General features: G+C 33.6%; 2 protein-coding genes across 3 annotated transcripts; one reads left to right on the top strand and one right to left on the bottom strand.

Annotated features, from left to right (window-relative positions):
- Positions 1–458: 458 nt before the first annotated feature.
- On the bottom strand, positions 459–6111 carry LOC102603859 (DNA-directed RNA polymerase I subunit rpa49). The gene is made up of 4 exons (XM_006350653.2): positions 5607–6111; positions 4327–4476; positions 1163–1477; positions 459–1034 (listed from the first exon to the last, which is right to left on the bottom strand). Exons 1-4 carry the CDS (start codon positions 6027–6029, stop codon positions 627–629), a joined length of 1296 nt encoding a protein of 431 aa, XP_006350715.1. The 5' UTR covers positions 6030–6111; the 3' UTR covers positions 459–626.
- A 7425-nt stretch (positions 6112–13536) lies between these two features.
- LOC102603288 (F-box protein SKIP16) lies at positions 13537–19146 on the top strand. Of its 2 annotated transcripts, none has more exons than XM_015310181.1 (5): positions 13537–13853; positions 14742–15464; positions 15572–15790; positions 17530–17636; positions 17852–17999. In XM_015310181.1, exons 1-5 carry the CDS (start codon positions 13650–13652, stop codon positions 17880–17882), a joined length of 1284 nt encoding a protein of 427 aa, XP_015165667.1. In that variant the 5' UTR covers positions 13537–13649; the 3' UTR covers positions 17883–17999. The 2 variants fall into 2 exon arrangements, with proteins under 2 accessions (XP_015165667.1, XP_006350713.1); XM_006350651.2 differs by lacking the exon at positions 17852–17999 and adding an exon at positions 18829–19146 and having other exon boundaries at positions 13538–13853.
- Positions 19147–19669: the final 523 nt, after the last annotated feature.

Genomic DNA, 19669 nt, shown 5'->3' with positions numbered 1-19669 from the left:
TTATTTTACAATTGTATTCTTTCAATTAAAACAAATAATAAAAACTTAAATAAGATACATAATAAACTATTTTTTTTGTACATTTTTACTAAATATTGAAAGTGTTGACAATGGGTCCTATTAAATGTTAAAATATTGACATTTTGAAAAATTTCCCGTCACTAAATCGGACTGTGTTTTTGTGTATCTCTAAGCCGGCTTAGCAAATTTGATCCTAAGAAGATTAATTGGATTCACTTAATCCTCTCTTCGAAACCATCTGCACATCTCCTTCTCACATAAGATTAGAAACTCTAAAGAAAGAAACGTCACTCACAAAGCTCCAATTACTTAATTACCTCTTCTTCTCCACCACAATCAACAATATATATTCTCTTTTCTTGTTTGTCCAAATCTCGTTTTAATAATTTTGTGTTCTAGGTTTCATTTTTTGTGTTGACCATCTTAACAGGAGAAACTGCAAATCAAATGTAATATAAAGACCATGCACTACAAGTTTTCATATCAGAAATTCAAGTTTCAACTTTCAGTTCATAGGGTATTCAAAATTGATGGCAAACAAATATGACAAAACTGACAATCTGAGAACGCTGGTATTTCATGGGCTCTCAATGTTAAAACCGAATCTACCTTCTTCTCTTCCTTCTTACACTTGGAAATACAAGTGGAACAGGAAGTGTAGCCAACACAACGTTTTTCTCACGAACAAGCTTGCAACCTAAGTACTCATAGAAAGGCCGCAATGCTACAGCATTAATTCTCAAATCTTTGGCTATATCAGATGGATCACTACGAAAATCATCAGCAAAGAGAGTAAGCACCAACACATAGTTGATAAGAAGAGTTACTTTCTCTTCAGGCAGCCTTTTTGAATCTGAAATGGAAAACATTGAAGTGAACTTCTGGGACAAGATGCCAGGAAACTTGTGATGCTTTGCCGATGATACACCATCCATAGAATGTTTATCCTTGAACTTAACAAGATGAGTAATGAATGAAAATATGCCTGCCAGCCTTTTCTTCTCATCTTCATCCTACAACAAAGCAGGTGAATTTGGCACGCCAGATAAGGAAAATATGAAACTGTTGATCTAATACGACTCAAGTGTTCACTGATAATACAAGGAAAAGATGATATTATGCAATTTTAAGCATTTAGTACCTGTATATGTTCCAATTTGTACGATCTGTTGCAAACAAAGCTTGGATAAAGATCAGGTGTCATTTCTGCTCCAGCTTCCGTAAGTTCAAAAATATCCAAAAGAAAATCCCACTCTCCTTTGGAAATAATCCTATCTAGTGGATATGCCAACTGGGGTATTGTGGCATCTAGATCATGTGGTGGTATATTCCGAGCACTGTCTGTGGCAACAGCTACTTCAAGAGCCTCTTTGTTTATTGCTCCGGCTATATTCCTGTCAAATTCCTCTTGATTTCCAGTATCTTCTTGTTGACGTAGGGAATCAAGCTTCCTAGCCTGGAAAACAAAGACCAGAACTATATAAAAAAGGCAACACTATTACGAAAGATTGATGACAAATTTATCTGCTCTTTCTTCTACATGGTCATGTACTTATTTGGAAGATATAGCTAACAATGACAGCCAGCTTTGCTTTTCCCACAATTGAATAAAACAAAGATACACAGATTAAGGAAACATATAACCTTTTAATTTGGAGTTCCCACTTTTATAGTAAGAAAAAGAGGGTGTATTTTCTAAGTTAAAAACCTCATTCATCGTCTATAAAGTCACAAAATTACACCCAACATTCTTTGTAATAAACTTTGGTAATCATTGCAAGACAAATTAATAGAGTCCATTAAGCGTTTCCATGACACTTCACAAGAATCGAGATGATGTAGAGATGTCAAAATGAAATTGTTGGAGTTTGTACAGTAACCTCACTGATTTTAAATCCAAATCCAACTCTAATCTTCAATCTTACAACTTTTAAGCATGTTTAAGAAAAGACTACTTGTAGATATCAGTTCCTTACAAATGCTCAACCACTCTGAAAGCTGCTCCGGATACTCTGGCCATTCAATAATTTCAAAGATTCTTTAAAGCATGATATCTTAGGCCTCATTTGTTTACACTTAACAAAGGTCTCCATATCTTAGGTCATTAGTGCATTTGTTTACATTAAGATTTGCACTTATTTGGTCTAATAGGTCTTAATCATTAAGATCTTGAACAAAATCTTAGGGAGTGTTCGGTACAAAGGAAAACATTTTCCAGAAAATATTTTCCAATTTTCCCATGTTCGGTTGGTCAAATATTTGGAAAAACATTTACCTAGGAAAACAAACTCCTTAAAAATGAGGAAAATGAGTTCCCTAATGAAAGTAGAGAAAGCAAGCTCTATTAGTAACATTAAGCATTGATTGTATATCTTCAACCCCACTCCCTATAGCCCTCATCCCCACCGTCCCACACCCTTACCTCCCTACCCCATCTCTCATGTATTTGTCTAAATTATTTACAAATGCTTATAGTATAATAGTGTTTGCTTACCTACCGAACACAAAAAAATAAATAGGAAATTCACATCTTCCTTTTTTGAGAAGGATAAAATCCACATATTTTCTAGGAAACATTTTTCAAGAAAAGATTTTCCTTCATACCGAACACGCCCTTAATATCATTCAGTGGTATTTTTATATGGATAATTTCACCACCACTCTATCAACAATCATCCGACGCCACCATTAACTACCTCTGCTGCTTTGCTTTTTGGAGACCCCTAATGTCATTAACAAGGAGTGGAGCAAGATCAGGCTACCTTTAAGCTCACTCACAAGATCTGTAGTAATGGAAGTCTTACCCTCATCAGCATCTCAATGGATAGGTTCCAATAGCACATGACGTTGAACCCAAGGTCCAAATACATCTAAATTTTTTACTTGTTTTTGTTTTCATAATTGATGAGTCTGCTGTTAAGTTTTATTAGTTCCGTTAGTTTAGTTATCTTCATGGACTAAACACGGTTGATTTAATTGAAGGTTAAATATGGTCAGTCGAGTGACATGGGGAAAAAGAGATTTAAAAAATAACTCAAGGACTAAAATAGATGACTTTGGCAATATAACTGCAGAAAAAATCGGGCTCAACTGATGCAGAGCTCTTTTATCATCATGCTATAATGTTCAATCAGACAAATCTCTGTTTCGCCAATAGGAGACTATTAGGACACAAAAGGCACTAGTGATGACCCCCTGATTATTTTATCAATTATATAACATTAGGTATCTGTGAGACTATAGAACGAACTGTTAAGTCTTCAGGAAGAATTTTGATCAAAAGTTAATAATCTGCTACATACAACAGAGTTCTTTAAGAGAAATGTGCAGGATATATACACCTCATGATGAAGACTTATGTAAAGAAGTAACTATGCTAGGTGATCTCAGTACTTGTGCTTGGAGAGTGAGATTTCTCACCGATGAGCGTTAAATTGCGTAAAACTAATGTTTGATTAAACTTAAGAATACCCCCAACCAAAAAAGAACACCACGATTGATAATATACATACCAGTGATTCATAGAAGTTTCAACAGATAAGAATGTTTTCTGCTAAGTAAACAATAAAGGAACTTACAAGTTGATAATTTTTGTGGCTTAGGTCGCAGGTTCAAGCCCCACACCATGCAAAGCGAAGCCTGGTATTTAAGTGGAGAAGGATAGAGGGGCGGGCCCATTATCCACCGAGTTTAGAAGGCTGTGATTGGTCCAAAGGGAGGGTCATAGACGGATTTCTCGGTTATCAAAAAAAAATAAAAATTGGAGATAGATATCTACAAGGATATCTGCTTAGTACACAATGGGTAAGAAAAGTGAAAAGGGAAGACAACTGCTTAGTGAAAGAATACTAAGACACCGAATCTGAAGTCGATAATAGAGAAGATGAAACTTTGTTACTTTCTCAAGAAAAAATGGAGAAGATGAAATTGAGAAGATAGACATGGGGGAATTGATTTCTAAAGACGGAAACTAAACGGCACAGCTCTTGCCGAGGACAGCATATTAGAGATGCCTAAAGACATGACGTTGAAGACCAAATAGAAACTAGGAAAGGTTAGTTAATTATGACAGAAGGGTATTTCGCTTAAGTAGGTTTATTAGAATGGTATTTAGGGAATTTAACTTTTCAATTTGGGGTTCTTGCTTTTATAATAATATATACAGATAGATAGACCAACTTTTTCTCTTCAACGATTTATCTTTGTCATTAAAATAAAATCTACGAATTTCAAGCAACTGAAAAGTAGAGAATCCACAATGTTCTTTATGTCGGTTAAGGATTACGGAAAATGGGAGGAGCATACCTGTCGTATAGTCTTCTTTGATGAGTACTTTTGAGTTAATTCTCTCATTTTGTCATTCCTCTCTTCTGCAGTGAGTTCTTGCTTGGCAGTATCTGGATCTTCAGTTTCCTGTGCTTCTAACCCTCTAACTCTAGGTTCCAACCTAATTATCTGTGATCGTAAGCCAACAAATATGAAAGAGAATAAGATATTGAAACAGCTATTACACTCATCATCTACTTAAAGTTAATGAAAATCAGGATATACGAGATCACCCAAGCTATGTATGATAGCCTAGATAATATCAAAACTATTGGTTAGAGAACAAACTGAGTTTATGTGTAAAGTAGAATACTCTCCAGTATTAAGCTTTTCAAAATGGTAAGCTCACTGAAGCTTCCTTTGCAAGAACCCTTGAGCAAACAAATTAGCAACACATAACACTACGCAAATCAATGCCAAAACTCCCTGTTTTATGATCACATTCAAGAAAAACTAAAAGAATGATATGGATCAATTACAATAAACATCCCGTCCAATCATAGTTCAAGTGGACATTCAATTTTGATAATTATAAGACTAGAACCAGCCATACCGTAACATATTCACACCATCATTTGATTGCTGTGTTAATCTAATAATATCTCAGCTGCTGTGGCTGGGATTGGATTTTATTTTCATTCAAGTGGATTTGAGAAAAGAAAAGAACATAATAATGCAAAAATGATTCCATTCTTTATTAACATCTACATAAAATAAGACGAAGGAGCCAATTGACAAAACTTACTCTGCCCAGTTATAGACGAAGTAGCATAATACCTTCTTTTAACTCTCGCCAATCAAATCCTTCAGAGCCATTTACTTTGTTTATTATAATAGTGAATATTTCTATGAAAAAGTTCCTTTTTTGATAACCGAGGTGTCCCGGCCAACATGTGCGCACCTTGACTAAGGTAACTCTGTCCACGAAGGCGAAGGGTTAGGACTGATGAAAGGTAATCACCTAGTGTTTTTTTTGTCTCTATAGGGGTTTGAACCTGAGAATTCTCAACTCAATTCATCGACCATTAAGCTACACCTTTGGTGCAAAAGTTCCTGCCTTCTAACTCACCAATCAATTATACTAACCTTCGGAATCGAATTCACCTTGTTTGCTGCAACAGGGATGAATCCTCAAATAAACTAGCTCCTTTTACTCACCAATCAAACACAATAACCAGAGAGAAAACAAATCTACCTTGTACACTAAAACATAAACAATTCCCATGATACAATACCTTCCAATCAACCAAAAAAATTACCTTGTTAGCTGCAATAGGAACAATCTTGAGAGTTTGAGTTTCCTTATCCAGTATCCCAAGCGAGTAAGTACACAATTGAGCAGACGTCGCCTCGCCAGAATAATTAGTCCCAACAAAATCGACCTGCGACCCATTAGGGCTCACCACAAGCTGTAACCGATTATTCCTTTTAGCATTCCTATATAACTTAGTACTCAATTCCTCAACACCGTCGTTGTTGTTCGTTAAAGGGTCATAACCTGACGGAAAATAACCAACAATCGGAGAAATATTATTAGGATTTTCAGCGATGGTTTCCATTGTGACAGTATGCGTCTCCTTCTTCTTCTTCTTCGTCTTCTTCTTAGTCGATTCGCCCATTTTGCCTTCTACTTCGCTAGGGTTTTGGTCCTCTAGGTTCTTCTTTTCTTTGTGTTTAGCCATAGTTGTTCAATGAAGGAGGAATGTGAAGAGCGACAAACTTATAGAGCATAAACCCTACTGTAATAAAATGAAAAAAAATTGTAGTTTGAGTTGATTTATTAAAGTGGTCCTTTGTAATCAAGACTTAGCAACTTTAATCCTTCGCTATATATTTACTAAAAAAATGAGCACCTTTTATCTTATTTTATTAAAACAAATTATAAACAAGATATACTTAGAAAGTACTTAAAATATTTAATTTTAGAAGATCAGAATGTTAGTTTTTAATTTAATTGAGTCGAAATTTTCTTGCTCTTATATCCGTTGAACAGCCAATAAGATCAGAATGAAGGAGATTGGATCCAATGATCATGACCTTCGAACCCCGATGCCAGTGGAACATCCACGTTAGCTTCCGTCGTAGAAGTTTGTGTTTTTGTTGGAACTCTCTCCTTGTCGAAAAGTATTTAGAATGCTTCTCAGTTATCACAAAGAGGGAAATGTTGATCAATCGATTTGGAACGATAATCTTGTTGAGAGCTTTTCATCATACCCTGTCGAGCTTGCTTTGCTAGGATGTTCTTACCTTTCCCCCCACGCCAACTTACTCTCTCATCCCTCCCACCCTTGCCTATACCTAGGATTCACATTTGGTTCGGTTTTTCATAGATCGAGAAAGGGATCTTCGTTAGATCGATCATGTTATTAGGGTCAATCAAGCAAGATATAGACAATCTCATTCTTTATCCTATTCAATTTCTGGAGGAAAAAAAAGGGTGACTCAACTTCTTAACTAGAGTTGGTGATGGGACCTGTTGGCATAATGCACACTAGAACGTCCTTTGATTTGAATGGACTTTAATTGTGATTTTTACTTTATAATGATACACTCCTGCATCGCAATAGAAATCGAGAATGAAGGTGACTTCGTTACATTTGTTTATAACTGGAAATTTCTAACTCGAAAGCTTTGGTGCTATTGACTTTGCACCAGATTAAAATCAAATCTTAGACAATGCATGTAGGTAGGAACTCACTAATCCAAGCTCAAATATCAAATAATATGAATTAAATACGTGGAAGTAGGGGTGTTCACGGGTTGGTTTGGGTCGGTTATTGGTCAAAATCAAAGCCAAACCAATTTAATCGGTTTTAAAATTATCAAAACCAAACCAAATCAAATGTAATATACATTTATCGGTTTGGTTGTTTACAGTTTTGGTTTGATTTGGTTCGGTTATTCGGTTATTAACCATACATAAAAATAAAAGAAATAATTCATTCAAAACGTGAAAAAAGTAGACAACAATCCATTCAAACGAAAAAATAAGTTAGAATGACTGGTATTACAGAACTTTTCGATTCATTGAATTTTACTGAATAAAACTTCAAAATTTACTATTTTGACATAGAAGGAAGAGACAATGACATTTTCAGTCACACAAAGAATTTTTCATAGACACTCATATACATGAAATCAATAAGAAAAATGTTCTCACCTTGGACATTTTTTCTTTCATAAGTAAATTATAAATAAATTTTGATGAAACATATATAAAAATCTTTAAAAATTGTTTATGAATATAATATATTATGTATGTATAATAATAAAATTTATGTATATAACTTGTTGGTTCGGTTCAGTTATTTCTTCGATTTTTTTTCGAACAAAATCATAACCAAACCAAATATTATCGGTTCTTAACAATCTAAAACCAAACCAAACCAAAACCCAAATTAAATAGATTCATTTAATCGGTTTGGTTTGATTTTTCGGTTTTGGATCGGTTTTTATCCAAACCATGAACACCCCTACGTGGAAGCAATAAAATAGACATGAAATTAAATAAGATAGGATTACCATGACTAGAAATAGAAAGGAAGCGTTAGGGTATTCGCGGTTTGATTTTTCACTAAAAAAATCAAATCAATTAAACTAATTTTCTAAATGTTGGAATCAAATCAAACCAATTAAGTCGATCAATTTTTGTCGAGTTTTTTTGAGTTATTTTTTTGTCTTTTTTAAATATAAAATATGATAATATACTTTTAAGTACGTTTTAGATTGACTACATTTCAACATAACACTGCTAAATAAGAAAAAAATATATGTATGCATTATATTAATCAAGTTATCCATCTAGCTTTCTTTCAAAATTTGTATGTTGTGTCCATGAATTTTAGCTATTTCTAAAAATATAATAAAATTGTGCATCTTGAACAGGAAATTGATAATTAACATTATCAGAATAAAAATTACAAATCAAACTAGAATTAAAGGAAAATACTTGGATTATTACATATAATCTTTTTGGTTCACAAAATAATTATTGTTTTCTTAAGACAAAAATCAATTATGTCGATTTTTAAATCAAAACCAAATCAAACTAAAAGATATTGATTTTTTTCTCTTTAAATTAGTTTCATTTGATTCGATTTTTTTGTGAACACCCCTAAGAAAACTTTTAGACGGAAGAAGACATAAACTCACACATTGAATACCCCACACGTTACTTGATCAACCCAAGAAATGTAGACTAAAAAAGAAAGAAAAAATAGCATAAACTCACATATTGAATATCCAACACGATACTTGATCAATCCAAAAAATGTTCAAAGAGAGATGCAAAAGAACAATCCCCAAAACCTTATCAAACAAGGTAAATCTTCTACTCCATTCAAAATATAGCTAATATGATGAAACTACAACTTAGCTATTTTATATTGTAGTTGCTTAAACACATAAAATATGCCTTAATTGCACATTGCAGTTTTCCGATTGATTCTTGAATAAACCTCTAGTTGCAATCCAATGCCTTAGAGCCCATTTGGACAAATTTTTAGCTTATGACTCGCAAGTCAAAAGTAAGTTAGAGATATTGATTTTATGACTTTTTTCAATTTAGTTTTAAAATAAGTGTTTACAATTTATTTATTTTTAAAATCAAATATTATATAAATTTTTTTAGGCCAAATAACATAAATCTCACTAATTAAATCCTAATTATTAGCATTTATGATAGTTTCGAATATTACTTTTGTACCAAATTTCATTGATTGGATACATATATCCAAGGAATTGTCAAAACATAGATACATGTTTTATTCGTTTGAATTAAATGTTTGTAATTGATTTCCTTAATTAAAGTAGTAATTCATAAGTAATTGACTACTCTAAAAGTTTTGGAGCATCTTTCAGCATATCAATGTTATGAAATTTTTCAAAAATATCAAATTCGTATAATTCCTTTAGCAGAACAAGAATAATTGTATACTTTTTCTTCTGGCCAATAAATCAATTTTATTTCTTTACTTTTTGATATTGTGAGTTCTTTCACGATGGTCAATATAATTATATTGTTGAGGTATTTGAGTTCATGAATTTTAGATACTAATTACGAAGATTATAGAATCGATGAAATACTATTAAGATAATGTAACCTACAACAATCTCGTTGAAATTATTTCAACACACAACTAAAAATCAATTGTACACAATTAGTCCATTTTATTAAAACAAAAAGAACGGTCAAAATAGACTTAAGTTAAAAGCTCAAGCTCAAAAAGGAGACAAACACAAAGAAAGGGAAAAAGAACAAATAGAGACAAAAACAACTAAGAATAAGATATCTGAGAAAAGAAACACCTAAAAACTCACGCATGTCTTCATCCTTGTCGAATCCAGTGAGAACTCTGATACACCTTAACCAGATTAATGACGACGAAGCAATGGTCCAAGAGCTTGGGTGTATTTCATTCGGCATTTACCATGTCTCACCATTGTCATGAAATCAACCCCTTTGAAGACTTCTTCAGCTCCCAACTTGACTTAAACCATAACACCTCCAAATATGTCCCTTCTTCTACCAAATACTCCTTAACATGGTCATTCTGAGGCTGATGTTAATCTTGTCCATGTCTTGTGTAGGTTGAGCTCCGAGAAATTGATATAACTGCCTCAAATAATGTCCAAGATCAACACCCTCCTCCATGTTCACTGACCGAGGTAACCCTTCTAACATTTACAAAAAGAGGCAGCCCATGTACTAATTTTGATTGTTTCATTTATTTTTTTTGCTTTATCTTGGTGGTCTAAAAAGATTATTGTTTTGGCCTTTCTTGATTCGTATACTTGGTTTTCCTTGCTTATCCAACTGTAGAATAGTTTTTGCAGATCATTGGTATGATCAAAATGAATGAAACTTCTGCCTGCAAAATTAACAACCATGTTAGTTAAATAATTTGTGAGCTTGTTTCCTTCTTGAAATGTATGAACTATTATCACATCCCTGTTCACCCATAATTCCACTAATATCTATTGAAATAACTCGAGGCACCTCTCAAATTTCATCCAAAATCTTCTTAATGATTAAAGAACCAATTTTCATAATTACAGGGAAGATATTATGACAAATGCAATATAATAAACCCCTTTTACTTCAGCCTCTAATGCAGAGCAAAACTCAATTTTGTAAGCTTCAACATAAACCAAATCTCCTTATCCATTTCTGATGCAAAAACCATTTGAACCAATGCCATAATTTACTAGACTATAACCATATTTATTTGTAACTTTCTCCTTCAGGATGCTTTCACACCTTACCACTCTAGTGTTAATTAATGGTGTGTAATTTCTAAAAATAGTACAATGGATGGCTAAGTATTAGGAATTTCTGCTAACTAGAAGTATCTTGATTTTGCCGTCAAATGTCTATTCCTATTAATCTTCAACAGTATAACATGTTTGGTCATACTTTTCCATGTAAAATCATCTTCAACAGTATAACATGTTTGGTCATACTTTTCCATGTAAAATCATATTTCTCCTTTTCCATAGTTATCAAATGATAAAAACTGAAAGCGCCCTACACGAAGGCTCTGGCTTAGTTGCATCTTTTCCCACTACTTATAAATAATCTGCTCCATCTGAATGAATGGACCCTGCATTTCAATGGCCCCTACAAACAACTTCCAGAAATTAATAGTTAGCATCAGAAAATAATACAAACTAAATGGTTAAATGACTCTGGAGTGATAATATTACTACAATAATTTTACCAAAAAAAATAAAAATAAAAGTATTACTACAACAATACTTTATGTGATATGCTATCCTACTTCTAACCAAGACTTCTTCAATTGAAATCCTTTTAAATCATATCCTCCACATTAGAGAATATATTTTGAAAGGTAAACCCTGCTTCCATACAAACATTATATTCAAAATAAAATATTATTTATAACAAAGAAAAAAAATATCTTATAATATGTTTTTTGTGATATTTTAAGAGAAAAGACATAAAGTGACACCTGAACTTATTTCGAATTTTCAAAAAGACACATTAACTATTCGGGCGTCCTATTACCCCAATAAACAATCTTGAACTGATATTATTACGATATTTTTTATACTCCTAGCATAGAGAGTGTGTGCACTCTCTCAAAGAGAGTGATCAATCTAAAATAACTAATATAATTTTATTTTTACAAGTATTTTATTATAAAATATATTTTCTTATTTTTCTTATTATTTTCACTTTTTTTTTTCATATTCATTTTTTCTCTTTTGTTCTTCTTCAAAAATTCATTGTCACCTCCATTGAAGCTTGTCACTTCAATATCACCATTTTTACTACAACTTCATCTTACTTTTTTTACTACTATTAGTTTTACTCTCTATATTTTTAAAACTTTATCCAAATACTTTCTTTTATTTTGAACAGTTTGATAAACCCATTAGATTTCAAGATGATTAGGAAGTATCGTATAGTTTTTTTTATCCAATTTCAACTAAGTTCTTTCAATTTTTGGGGAATTCATTGATTCTTTTAAAATTATCATTTCTAATTTTGAAGTTATATGAAAATGATTAATTGATGATACCTTCAAAATTTTAAATTTTCTTAGAAAAATAATTAGTTTTGTTATCAATAAAGTCTAGAAAATAGTATGAATTCTTTTTTATAAAAAAATCACTGAAATAAAGAATTTGACAGGAGAAGAAGAAGAAAAAGAAAAGAAAAAAATGGAAGAGGGGTTCAACTTGACGTGGGGGTGGAGTGAGGGTGGGAGGAGAAGAAAAAGAAAGAAAATGGAGGGATGGATCTCACTTGAAAGTGGGGGTGGATGATGAGTAAAAAAGTAAGAGAGAGAGTAATAAAGAAAAAACTTAAAATGAAAAAAAAATACATTTTTAATTAAATTAACACGTGTCATGTAATAATTGATGTGTGGACACACTTACTTTTTAAAATATGAGGCTGATTGAAAAATAATATAATAATATATGTTCAAAATTATTTAATGGAATAATAGAAGGGTTGCAAAGTTAATGTGTTTTTTTTTAAAATTTGAGACAACTCTAATAGTGACTTTAAGGTGGGGGGTAATACTACGGTTGCACAATATTATTTGATGAATGAGTTGTACCTTTGCACTTTGAACACGTGGCAGAATAAGGGGCGTTGAAGAAAAGTGACAAATTGACAAGCGGTTGATAGCTAGACTACCAAGTTGGCAGGCTTATTTACTTTATTTAAAGGTCTGCATGTAAATAAAATATCCTCTTGGGAATGTAAAATTATAATATGTAGGAACTTTCACCCATTATAATAAATTTAATTATGCTTTATAGCTATAATTTGCATATTTCCGGATTATAATTACAGTTTAAGTTGTCTCGTTTGTATAATTCACAGATTTGTATAATTTACAGGTTTGTATAATTTACGGGTACATTTGTATAAATAAGTTATTTTTGTACAAACTCGAAATAGTGAATTTATACAATTACAAACATCAGAAGTGTAAACAGTTATACAAATTCCGAATTATACAAAAGTTATACAAATTCCGAATTATACAAACGTGCAAATTATACAAAACAAAAAAGTTGAGCCGCGTAATTATAGCTAAAAATAGGTCACAAATTATAATTAAGATAAACTATAGCTATGTTAACTAATTAACTAGTATATATTTACTTATACACATAAATTTTCCTAATATATACTATGTAATAAAGAATATTCCAATGAAATATTCTCTCTTCCCCCTTCATCCTTTTATAATTTTTTTATTTTACATTTGTAAGAGCTTTTATTTTTTTTACTTCATGGCTCAAAATTCACAATTGTAGAGTTGAAGATGGAGAATGTTTATTCCATATGTAACTAATTTGGATAATGTCATTATTAATTTTGTTGCGAAGTGATTAGTTTAAGTAATACCTATTTACGTAATAACATTAAAGACAAATTTGATTTAATTGACAAAAAATTAAGTAATATTTTAACCCACTTTTTTTGTTCTAATTTATTTGTCTTATTTTTAATTTTAATTTTAATTTTACACGTATTATATTTGAGATCGCAAAATTAGTTTTACAAAAAAAATTCAAATTTTTTTTTTCTTATACCCAAAATCAGACGGATTATTTTTACCCTTTTTTGTAAAAGAAAATACTGAAAATGATTATTGTCACATTTGATTTTGTAACCTAACAAATATATACATAGAGCATATGACAAAAAAAAAACTCTACGTAAATAAACCAGCTTATCTGTTCTCTTTCATCTTCACTCACTTTGGCGTTTCTGTAACCCCCGGCGGCCGGCCGTAGACGGCGGAGGAAGATAAAAGATGGATCTAGAAAGGTTAGGTGGGCTGTCGATGCATATAATCTTATCGAAATTGACGCCTCAAGATGCTGCATCTGTAGCTTGTGTTAGCAAAAGGTTTAGGAATTGGAGCTCTGATGATTTGCTATGGTCCAAATTCTGTGCTGATGATCTTGACTTATATTCTCCAATTGACCCACTTGGAAATCCCTTGCCGTCTTTCAAGGTATAGATAGCTGCTTAATTTATGCATTTAACTGAGGTTTTAGTCGAAAGTACTCTTTTTTCGTCCTAAAAAGAACGAGGGTCGAAAAATGTGATTTTTGGAATGGGAATGTAGACATTTCTTAAATTTCTTTCTTTGAATTTGAAATTAGGAACTTTTTTTTTTTTTTATATAACTGTGGTGTTCTGCCCATGGCAGAGCAAAATCTGAAGACGTAAGTAGACGAACTAGCCGAAGAAGCTTAGACACCTACTATATATACAAAAGAAAATAAAAAATTTAGTTATAAATAATATGATTTTCCGCCAAAGGGGGTTCGGATGAACCCCTGATCCTAGGGCCTAGGTTGGCTCTGCCCCCTGGTTTGGGCCATTTTGCTTGCCTCGACTAATTACAGAGGATACCTACCACTTTCACCTCCCACTACCAACAGGTACTACCAGCTAACTCTCTTCACCAAGGCTAGAAGAGATAGAAGAAATCACCTAGTGTTTTGTCTGTGTTAGGATTTGAACTAAGACCTCATGACGCTCAACCCACTTCATTGACCAGACCTCATGACGCTCAACCCTTGGGTTCTTTTTTAGAACTAGAAATATAAAGGAAATTTGGGAAAATGTGATAATTTATAAACTGTTTGACTCATCAGATGGTGATAGAGTTGTATATGCAGGGTGTAAAGAATTGCAAGTGATTGTAGCATTCTTGAGCTAATAATATGCTTGTACTAGAGTAGCTTTTATTAACAAACAAACCCAAAATAAAAAAAGAAGAAACAAATAAGAAAAGTAAGTCATTATATATGCAATGATCATGTGAATATGCACCATTAGTGTGCATTCCTGAAACACTTTCTGACATCTTGGCATGTTTATGTTGTTTACTTAGGCATCTTATCAAACATGGCGGGAGGATTTCAATCGGTACCCATGGCCCTTGGTTACTCGCGTTAAAAGATGTTGGGACAGGCTAAAAGAGTGGCTAGCCATAAATTTCCCTGAAGTCTTGTCTACATTGCGTAAAGGTGCATCTGAGGAAGAAATACTGGAGTTGGAGAAGAGTTTGAAAGTAAAACTGCCTCTACCTACTAGGGTTCTCTACCGGTTTTATGATGGTCAAGAACTATCAAGTGAGGAGTCCAGTGGGAGCGTGCCTGGGAGTTTATTAGGTCTCATGGGAGGTTACTCCTTTTATGACCATCTGGTGAATGTATCTTTGTTGCCTTTACATCAAATGATAATAGAAACTAAAGAAACTATCAGACATATCGGACTCGGCAATCGATCTAAGTATGTTGTTGTAGCGGCTTCTTGTGGTTACAATGAAAAGGTTTTCTTTCTGAACTGTTCCACTGGTCAACTTAATGTTGGTACAAGGAATCTCACAACTGACGGAGAAATGATTCCTTGTGTACCGAGTGCCTTGATAAGTTCAGTGCATAATGTAAAAGGAACTCAACCCCAAGATGCCATGCTGTTGTGGCTAGAGGAACATGTCCGTCGCTTGCAACATGGAGTGATCAAAGTCCGTAAAGAAGGAAAAGTGAGAAGTATCAGTCTTTTTCCAGAAGTACCTCCACTTTGTTCTCTTGCTGTTACAAATGGTGTAAAGGTAATTGTTCTGATACCATGGAGCAAATAAAATGAACATTGCTCTTGTCAGTTGTTTCTGGTTTTAATTCCATTCTGTAGACTAGACTGATAGTTAAATCATGTCAGGTCCGCGCTTCTTCTGTGTTTGTCCCAGAGTTCAGTACCATTCAAGATGATTATCAGAAGTTTTTTTTTGCTTATTCTATCTGCATGTCTCTTTCACCTGAAGGATGCATAATGAATGGGATGACCTTCAATTCCTGCCAACTATATTGTAGACATTGGATCATCCGCTGCAATGATAATGTTGTAGATGATGTAAATGGAGAAGCGGTGATAGGAAAGGTATCATTTTTGTTAAGTTTTTTGATGAGGAAACCACCCTTATTAATTAAAACGTTGAGCTTCTGCTGTTGATCATGTTTCTTTCAACTGTTAGCTTGTTAGCAAGTTCTTCGTTAAATAGTTTCAAAAAAAGCTTGTTAGCAAGTTCTTAGTGGGCACCTCTCTCATGTGAAATGCCAGTATATTGTTTTTTCTTTTCCAAAGACAACAAAGAATCTACTGCCACTTGGGATCTTCTATTTTGTTTTTCGCTCAAGCTAAAGAAATAATAATGATTTGCATTTTTCTGAAATGGAAAACAAAAGTTGCTGGAAAGAAATAATAGACGAGATGATATTCTTGTTGATCAGATTACATAAAGGACTCATTCAAATAATATTTCTGTAATAACCTAGTTATATAGCTATCTTGATTTTGGGGAAGGATGATTATGCATAAGGTTATGAATTAGCCTCTTTGCTCTTCTGCTGTCAAACTACAGAAGCTGTAGAAATGATGGAAAAACAGCCCTAAAAGAGACATCTTCATCAAAAAAAAAAAAGACATCCCTAAAAGAGACATACCAACTCTCATGAAGTGTAGGAGTTCAGGCTTTCATAACCGGGGTTTATGGAATTACAGATAATATAGTTATGATAAGACTGATAAATAGGTTTTATTTGTTCAATAAGTTTCTTTGGTTTTCTTTTAGATAAGAAAGGAAGCTACTAGGGAAAAATGTATTTTTTTTAAGCCTGGAACGTCATAGCAAATGATACTTCTCTAGTTGAGGCTGAAATTTATGTGGTCTTTTCAGTTCATGACGAAAATGGATGTGCTCAAGTCAGTTGGGAAGTATCTTTACATTGATCTAATAAATCAGTTCAGTTGTGTTAAACTTAAAGAAATATGGAAACTAGATATTGCTTTGATACAGAGAGAGAGAGGGAAAAGCATTTTAAGCTAGCTGTCAAATATTTACTTTTATGGCCCAAAATCTGAAGTTCTGGTGGATCTCTTTCTTGACAGCGTGTCAAAGTCCTCAAAGTTCTATGTCAAACTTCTGCCGAATAAATTAACTCAACTTTAATATCAATGAACTCCTCCCTTGATGAACAGCTCCAGGCTCTTTTCCTTCCCCCGTAGCCAGGGGTGGAAAATGGTGGGGGATGATTGAAGGGTTATTGGTTTTTCTTTTTCTATGACGATTATGTGATTATTCTCTGTATTCTGTTGACCTGAATAATTTCAACACTTTATCAGTATAGTATTTTGAGAATTGAGATGAAATCAGAACACAACAGAAAAAAAGAGCACAATGTTGAGGGTGGGAAACCTCTTCTGTTGTAGATAGTTTTTGACCCCATATTGGCGTGATGTTAATGAAATGACTATTTGATTTCCTTCATCAAAGAATGAAATGATACTTGATTTCACAAAAAAAAAAGAAAAAAAGAGTAGATGTCAGGGAAACATGTTTGTTTATTGTCAAAGAAACGAAAGAACAAGCAGATTCCCTTGTGCTCATTTACCACTCTCATTATAGTGTTACTTGCTCCTTTAGCTGCACCAATGACCTCTTTTGACCAATATCTAAAGCTTGATGAGCTGCTTCTTTTTTCCCAGAGATAGTTTAACTATGGCCTATGGGAGCTGGTGCCTTAATTTTCTATTATAATGTGCATTATTGTACAAATTGGCTCAGCCGCTGTTTGTACTGGAGATTATCTAATTTTTTGCGCTTCTGATGATACTTGCAGTATCCACTGCTACGACCAGGGGAGGAAGAATATGTCTATCAGAGTTGCTCATCACAACCACATTCACCAGGCTCGATTGAAGGATCTTTTACTTTCGTACCTGGAAGGTATGTCACATTACTGCAATTGTTACACCATCAAAATGACATTCTATCGGTTGTTCCCTTGTTAATGAGTCATTACACCTTCACATGCACCCTAGTATGGATGGTAATTGCACTTTCATGTATATACCCTTTTTACATGGCCAACCTGTAGATCCTAATCCGACAGATTCTTATTTTGATCCTGAAATGATACAATGGTTATGCACTCTTACTAGGACTTTTAGCTTCATAGAAGACATTTCTTGAATCCCCACCACCCACCTTTTCAAAAGAAGGCAGCAGTGATTTAGTCGAATAGCAACTTCAAGTATGTGTCCTTGGAGTGACATGATTTGACCTGAATAATCAGGTGAGCGTTTTCTAGGCTTTTAAGTTGTAGGGCAAAGTTGGTTTGGTGTGTTCGAGCAGAACCGACCATATTGATACAGTCATCCAATTGTTATATTTTATAACAGAAGAAAATAAGTAAATTTGGCCATGTGTTTTTTCATTTGATTGAAGGCAATACTCAGATTTGAACTAGGAAATTAGGATCTGCTTTTCATTCTAATGCTTCTTGCAGAATTCTCGTATTAGGCTGATTGATGTTAAGCCTCATCCGTCGTGGTCTGCCTGCTGCATACTTCTCTTTCTGCCTCTATTATATTTTAAGAATGGTTGTTTGATAATAAGATTTTCCTCTTCAATAAATGATTAGCATGGTCCCTGATCAAGGATGACATGCACAAATTGAGATCTGGTTCAAATTTCTGTTGATTAATAAAGAAATTTCCATTTCAGTAAAGAATTCATTTGCTCTCACAAACTAAGTTTGGAGAAAAACTTGATATTTCAGAGCCTAGCATGTTTTACGAAAGCTTTCACAATGTGATAGTATTGCAATTTATTGAAGCTGGACTATAGTAACCTTCAAATTGTAGGAAATCCTTTCTGCAGTGAGAATCTGAAACCTCCAATGCTGTATCCTTGGTCCAGAGGATTCTACTTTTGCCTTTTCATTTTTATCCTTTTGTAGTGAAATTTGTGTTTGTTATCACTTTATGGTTCTCTTTACAAAATTTAATCGGTTGTTACTTTGTGATGGCTTTTTTCTTTTTGTATGTAGAGCAGTTTACGTATTTGAAAGAGTTGGGGTTACTTTTTTCTTGGCTTGGATACTTAGAACATTACTGCATGTTCCCTTTTTCCGCAGATTAGCAGATCCAAAAGGTAGTCCGTTCGAAGCTGTGGTGTCAAGATTTACCCTTGTGATGCCGGACTATATTTTCTGATGGAACTCATTCGAAGTTCACTCTTCTGTGTTATGCGGTTGTTTTTGTAGTGAATAAGCGCTATCATTACTCCTGTTAGTCTATGTGTGATTTTCATCCTTTCCCCCTTCCTGTTGTGCTTCTTTGGTTTACTATTATGTTCTTCTCCTTTGAGAAGAAAGTTATTTGGACTCTGGCCAACGTACTGTCTTGCAGAAAAGGATATACAACATGTAATGCCAAACTTCGCGTTGTGCTAACCCTTGCTCTTCCCCCTGCCCTGACTATTCGTTTGGTTGTGTCGAAACTGTTAAACCCCTAGAAATGTTGTGAACAAGGAATGCTGTATATATAGTGTCAGCAACAAATTTATCCTCAAGGGTTAATGCCAAAGCCACAAGGTTATGGCCTAATCAGATTTGCAGCTACAATACATGGCTAACAGACATGTCAATATTTCTGTTGAAGGCAAACAAATGGAGTTGAAAGCCTGACCAAATGGAATTTTGGACTCTTGGTTTCCAATTGACTTTATCTTAGGTAACACGGGTGGGCAGGAGAACACTTTGCAAAATGCGCTTTGACAGTGAGCGAGATCTCTGAAATTCAATCCGAACAATACTGAGTTTTTCTATCGGTTGAAAAGTCGATCATTTTGCCATGTTTTTAATAATGTTTTTTGGTAGCCATCGTTGGTTTTTAAGTTCATCTGTTAGTTGGATCAAATGTGCTTTCCTTTAGTAAACTTAAGGGACTAAAAATGCTCAAGGTCATATTTACAAG

The sequence above is a fragment of the Solanum tuberosum genome, unplaced genomic scaffold (genome assembly GCF_000226075.1).
Source record: "Solanum tuberosum cultivar DM 1-3 516 R44 unplaced genomic scaffold, SolTub_3.0 scf00125, whole genome shotgun sequence".
Taxonomy (NCBI): Eukaryota; Viridiplantae; Streptophyta; class Magnoliopsida; order Solanales; family Solanaceae; genus Solanum; species Solanum tuberosum.
This window is presented reverse-complemented; position numbering and strand designations above follow the sequence as displayed.

What these genes read in the sequence shown, in the direction of transcription:
- LOC102603859 (XM_006350653.2), bottom strand. Translation starts at nt 6,029, where the DNA reads ATGGCTAAACACAAAGAAAAGAAGAACCTAGAGGACCAAAACCCTAGC. An exon ending in TTCCTATTGCAGCTAACAAG is followed by an intron (nt 4,477 to 5,606) that starts GTAATTTTTTTG and finishes TTACGATCACAG; the next exon opens with ATAATTAGGTTGGAACCTAG. An exon ending in ACAAATTGGAACATATACAG is followed by an intron (nt 1,035 to 1,162) that starts GTACTAAATGCT and finishes GCTTTGTTGTAG; the next exon opens with GATGAAGATGAGAAGAAAAG.
- LOC102603288 (XM_006350651.2), top strand. Translation starts at nt 13,650, where the DNA reads ATGGATCTAGAAAGGTTAGGTGGGCTGTCGATGCATATAATCTTATCG. An exon ending in CTGTTACAAATGGTGTAAAG is followed by an intron (nt 15,465 to 15,571) that starts GTAATTGTTCTG and finishes AAATCATGTCAG; the next exon opens with GTCCGCGCTTCTTCTGTGTT. An exon ending in TTTACTTTCGTACCTGGAAG is followed by an intron (nt 17,637 to 18,828) that starts GTATGTCACATT and finishes CTTTTTCCGCAG; the next exon opens with ATTAGCAGATCCAAAAGGTA.